General features: G+C 49.6%; 2 protein-coding genes across 3 annotated transcripts in view; both read right to left on the bottom strand.

The window, feature by feature from the left end:
* Positions 1-193: 193 nt before the first annotated feature.
* Positions 194-1726, bottom strand: LOC308389630 (mitogen-activated protein kinase-binding protein 1-like; the record flags this gene model as incomplete). Its single annotated transcript, XM_080871119.1, has 3 exons — positions 194-800; positions 880-965; positions 1717-1726. The coding sequence occupies 3 exons, from the start codon at positions 1724-1726 to the stop codon at positions 570-572; spliced, it is 327 nt and encodes a 108-aa protein (XP_080727245.1). The 3' UTR covers positions 194-569.
* The window catches only part of mapkbp1 (mitogen-activated protein kinase binding protein 1), a 28170-nt gene continuing 23863 nt past the window's right edge, over positions 1303-5609 (bottom strand). The window contains exons 20-28 of one of the 2 annotated variants that reach the window (XM_080870143.1): positions 5395-5513; positions 5272-5303; positions 4027-4164; positions 3834-3944; positions 3288-3391; positions 3081-3208; positions 2820-2990; positions 2622-2703; positions 1303-2394 (exon numbers count right to left, since the gene is read on the bottom strand). In XM_080870143.1, the coding sequence (XP_080726269.1) occupies positions 1899-2394; positions 2622-2703; positions 2820-2990; positions 3081-3208; positions 3288-3391; positions 3834-3944; positions 4027-4164; positions 5272-5303; positions 5395-5513 (1381 nt within the window). In that variant the 3' untranslated portion in view covers positions 1303-1898. Of the gene's footprint in view, positions 2395-2621; positions 2704-2819; positions 2991-3080; positions 3209-3287; positions 3392-3833; positions 3945-4026; positions 4168-5271; positions 5304-5394; positions 5514-5609 lie in introns of both variants that reach the window. The other variant, XM_080870142.1, reaches the window with a different exon arrangement.

Here is a 5609-nt window from a genome sequence, read left to right as displayed (position 1 = left end):
CGAGTCTCACTGCTGCTGTTTCTGCTCCAGTGATCATTTCATGGAAAAGTCTCAGGAGGAGCGTGATTTTAGCCCCGCCCCTGTGAATGTAGCAGTCAGTGAAATAGCGTTCTCGTCTATCGATCAATAAAGTTTTAACAGACCTGCTGATTCTTGTTTGTTCTGCAGTAAAGTCGGAGATCACAGCGAGTCTGAAACTTTTATTAAACGTGACAAAAAAACATGAAAACGTTTCAAACTACAAATTTATCCCCACAAACACCCGAAGACATCAAAATGCACGACCGCGGTAAAAGCAGGGCCGGTCGGCGTGAGGCGAGGGGGCGGAGTCAGTAGTGTAACAGCTCATCATCACAATAAATACAAAGTCCTAGCATCAGATCACAAAGTGTGGTATTGCTCAGTCTAACGGCGATCAATAATCCGATCGCTCCTTCAGACTGACGGCCGCTGGGAAGTTCGAGGAACGAGAAACGTCTTTGATAAAAACGAATAAGATCATTGCATCAGTTTAAAAACAAAATGGCTTCAGATCCTTCCGGAGGGGGGCGGGGTTAGAGGGACGGGGCTCAGGTGCTGCTGTTGATCCTCCTGTGAACCGCCTGCAGGAGTAGCAGCGAGTACTCCTCCAGAAGCGCTGCCGTCTTCACCTCTCCCACACCTCCCAGCCCCCCCTCCGCTGCCAGCATGCCGAGCGGCAGGGCGTCAAGCTCCGCCTTCATCGCCTGGAAGGCCTCTGATAGGACGCGGGACATCTGGTGCTGGTCGAGGGCGGACTCATCTGAGGAGGAGCCACTCACCTGGAAGAAGAGGAGGAGAGGTGAATACTGCTGTGACCATCAAACATAGATGGTAAGGTGGGCGGAGTCTGTTACTCACTCTCCTGTACAGGTGCGTCGCTTTCTTAAAGCAGCTCTGCAGCTCATTGGTCAGAGCCCTGCAGCTCTCCACACTGATTGGCTCGTCTGCATAAAGAGAAAGCAGCAGGTGAGGTCACTCGAGCGTCGTTTTATTTATTTAAAAACAGACTGTAAACAATGATGCGATGAAAGCAGAGACGACAGAAACGTCTCACCCGTCACATTGGGACCCACACCCAGTTTCACACCTTGGGTCAGGCGATTAGAGGATCATCAGGGGGTCCTTTTGTCCCTCTGTGGGGGGTTACTCCCACTAGGTTATATCTGGGACTCTCCACCATTTGACCTTAGAACTGAAGAAGCTTCTCGGATGAGAGGTGAAACGTCTTCAAGCAACTTAAAGAAGTCCAGACGCTTTTCTTTGCAAGCTCCTTTGACTACGATGACCTGGATGACTGAGAACCTTCACAGACAGCTTATCCTGATGTTTTGTCTCGTAGTGCCGTCTTAAATTAAATTCCTTCATTACAGCCACATTAGCTCCACTAATAAGACACACGGGTTTACCAGCCTGTCTGTAAACATATATTTAGCCTCCCACTGGCGCTGAAAGGCTCTGCTTTCAGAATCAACTTTTCTCTCCACCTTTGTGAGCAGCTAGCTTCAATAACAGAAGTTTGACTTGATTGACGTGGGAATGTTCCCAGTTAGCCTAGCCAAGGAGGATGCAGCGCTGCATTATGGGATCTGTAGTTTGTATATTATTAGCGCCTCATATCGCCGGGCCATGCATAACAATAATAATAACTCTGTATAAAATGATCTCGCGGATGTGATGTGGCCCGCGGGCCTTGACTTTGACACATGTGGCATAAATGAAGTTAACAGAGCCACAGTGCTAACTTATATCAAACAGCGTTGGTTTTACTGGCTCAAATCAAAGACGTAACATTTAATTTCTACAGTCACAGCCAACGTGGGTGTGGTTAGCCTGCTAGCTTTAATTTAGCTTCTTTATGTCCAGGTGAGCGCTCATACTCAGGTGTACAGTGTATGCAGCTGCTTGGGGGTCCACAGTCTCTTTTGGTTCTTGTGCTGTTTACCTGTTTGTGTGGTGATCTGAGTGTTACCTGTGTCAGTCAGCAGGCTGTGGACTGACTGAGCCTTTCGAAGTCCAGCAGAGTTCAGATGGGAGGCAGCAGCCCGGGCTGTCGGTCCCTGGTTCCTCCTGCACTCCACTGCAGTTTGGGCCTTCTTCTTGAGCGGGGAGGGTCGGTGGACCTGCTGGGTCGAGGGGGTCTCCTCCTCTAGGATGCGGAGCTGGTTTGAACCATGGGGAGGCTGGGCTTGGTCCTGAAATGAGGTGGCCTGAGCCTGGTTCTGTTTTTGGGTTTGGTCCTGGGTCCACGGCACCTTCCCGTCCTGCCTCTGGCTCTCTTCCATCAGAGGTCGGACCTCGGAGACCAGCGGACGAGTCTTTGGCTCCCCCGCACCAGCCCCCGAGGTCCGAGATGGGAGAGGAAGCACGGTCCGGCTGAGAGAGCGAGAGAAAAAAGGTCTGAGTGATCTACCACACGTGTGCGTGGAGACCCCACAGAGTCAGTGTTCAGGCCACACTGTGTCTACAACAAGTATTCTCCTGTCCCATAGCTGAGCTGCACGTCTGCATTCAGGAAGCTGTTATCGTTTTTCAATAAAGTTTGGTTTAAATGGACCTGTGTGTGTGTGTAATTATTGACCTGTGTGTGACGGTAATCCTACCTTGTGGCTGTGCTTTGGGTGAGGAACCTGGACGAGATGCTCAGACTCTCACTGGAGCTGTGAGACGCTCTGCTCGGACTTCCTGTCAACACACAGGTCACATGTTCAGGTGTAGGTGAGTCTGCTGTGATTCAAATCCTGTCGCTTAGGACTGGGAGGAAAAATGCTGAAATCAGTTGCTAAGCTCTGCCGCCGTACCTGAGGCAGAAAGGTCAGCGAGCGTCACAAAGTGCTCCTTCAGGAACGCCTCCTGGTCGGGAGTCTGGGGTACGGGTTTCCTGCACTCCCCGCCACCTGGTCCTCTGTCTTCCTCGTCCTCCAGCTCAGAGGAGTTTCCGTCCATGCTGAGAAGCTCTGTGGGCTCCGAGTCTGATGGGCAGAAGAAGAGGGTTGGGCTGATAAAGACAGGTGAGAGGAAGCAGCAGCGAGGCGGCTCACAGACAGGTGAGTGCATCTCACCGTATCCTGCAGGTCTGCTGGGACTCGACAGTCTGGAGCTGAATCCCAGCGAGCAGCCGCTGTCGGGACTCGGTTTGTCCGGCCGTGCACCTTCAGCAGCAGGACACGCCTCCTTCACCTGGAACTCACTGACAGCAGGGGGAGGGGCTTATTTGCTGGTAAAAGCTAACGTCATCTGTGAATTCTCAGGACAGGAAGCAGTCCTACCTGCCTGCCAGGCTCACTCTGTCCTCCCATTGGTCCGGATACAGCACTGGGTTCTCTCTGTCTGCGCTCTGATTGGACAGGAGGATAAACTCTGGTCTGTGTACCTGTATGTACAGGATGACATCACACATCTGAGTAAGGTTCAGCTCACAGTGCCCTTCAGAGCTGGAGCCACAAAGCAGCATCAAACCCACGAAGAACTTCCTGCTGTTACTCAGTGGTTCAATCCCAGTCTGCACGCCAAGTATAACTGGGCAAGATACTGAATCCATCGGAGTGTTAATGTTAGACAGGAAGTGTGTGACTGTATAAGGGAGGGAGACAGGAAGGGTGAGGCGGAGCGAGAGAGAGACAGGGTGTGCGGCAGAGAGAGGGTGTGGGAGTCTGTCTCTCTCCCCACACCAGCGTGTGGGAGCGACAGGGTGTGAGTGAGAGAGAAACAGGGTGTGGGGCAGAGAGAGAGTGTGGGGGAGGGGCTTATTAATTTTTTTTACCAGCTGCGCCCCTCCCAGATCACAGTGAGAGACGCCCCTGACATACACAAACCTGCAGGCTGATGGTGCTCCCAAGCTCCTGATTGGTCCTGTGAAGCTCCTCCGCACCTTGACCCTTCCTCATCTTGCTGCAGTGGGAGTGGCTAACATCAAGTGGGCGTGTCTTCACAGAATAAACAGGACCGTTAATGCTAGTTAATCACTTGCGGGTGTTTTTTTTGAATAGTGTCTCTGAGTGTCCTGACCTCCGCCTGCTTGTCGGGGCAGAAAGAGTCCAGCAGTCTCAGGTCCAGCATGGACTTCACCATCAGAACCCCGTCAGCGTCGCACATCCTCCTGGACCAGCGCCGGCGAGGGAGTCGCGCCCCAGATAAGCCCCCATCCTGCTGAGTCACAAACAGAAGCCCTTCAAATATCTGCTTGGGTTACATCATCAGATCATATTTTAAACATTAGTTCAGTTCTCAAACCCAGCAGCTGTCTGTTATACATTTGAGTGTTCGTTCTAACGTCACACCTGTTGTTACATACGTACTATGTTTATTAGAGGAGCTTAACTTGTTTCTGTCATAGAGCTTATTAGACATAAATATGTAAATGCAAATTTTGCCGATGAGCTTAAGATACTTTAAAAAAAACAAACAAAAAAAAACAACTATCTTTTTATCTGAAGTCGGATTTAACGAGGTGGAGCTTTAGGCCTAATGAACAGAATCAATAACGATCTACCACGCCTGCTTTATCTTTTCCAAACTCTCCCCACTGAAATCCCGAAACAACAATTCGTGGAATGGGACAAGATAGTTTCCCGCTATTTATGGTTGGGGAAAAAACCCAGTACAGTACACTACAATTACCAAAGGACAGGGGCAGTCCATATTTACCATGTCTGAAGGACTGTTATTATTCTGCCCGGCTACGGCCATGAGTTTGTTTATGTGATTCTTTGTTTAAATCTCGGTGGAAAGACACAGAAGAACGAGCTACTAATGGCCCTCCAATCCAAGCCATAGTAGCAGACGGTAAACTAAAGTCGCGTTTGAAAGATCCTGATGATCCCTGGATAAAATCAACTTTTAAGATCTGGAAGGAGGTGTGCCGAGAGAACAAGCTTAACAAGGCAGAATTGATGCTAAGATGGTTTGCTTTTGGTACAGGGTTCCCGCCCAACCAGGGTGACATCATCATAATAATCATGATAATAATATATTAGAGAAATACAACTGGGAACTATTACTTACATCTTACTACAGTTTTGAGAAATTGAAATTCTGTTGGCTATTTGCATGTTGTAAAGTTCCTTCTGTAAATTCTTTGTACAAGATCGCCAATGAAAACTACAAATATATAAAAAAACAACAACTCTCTCTCACGAGGACGGACTCGCTAGAGCGCCCCCTTCAGGTAAAAACCATTTAATGAGCTGTTTCATCCCAACAACGAAACAGAATGAAATAATCAGTTAAAGGTCAAAGGTCACATGCACCAACCTTCCTGCTGCTGTACACCTCATCAGACGCCTCTGAGGGGAAGAAACAAGAAACGTTGTCAGTGCAGGTTAAAGGTCACCTGACCTCTGACAAATCCATCGAGTCATTCAGTTTCTAACACACCTGTTTCCTGTTGCACATTTCCTGCTGTGTCCGAGTACGGACAGCCAAGCTCCTCCCCCTCCTCCTCCTCCTTGTCACTGTCAGACAACATGGTGACCACAGGAGTCGTTGACGCCTCCCTGCCGCACAAACACTTAAGTTCAAGTCAGCACGCAGAGCCGCGACCATGTGACCTCACACCAGGATTCAGGACAGAGGTCACAGAGGTCAAGCTC

The sequence above is a fragment of the Rhamphochromis sp. 'chilingali' genome (assembly GCF_963969265.1).
Source record: "Rhamphochromis sp. 'chilingali' genome assembly, chromosome: 21".
Classification (NCBI taxonomy): domain Eukaryota; kingdom Metazoa; phylum Chordata; class Actinopteri; order Cichliformes; family Cichlidae; genus Rhamphochromis; species Rhamphochromis sp. 'chilingali'.
This window is presented reverse-complemented; position numbering and strand designations above follow the sequence as displayed.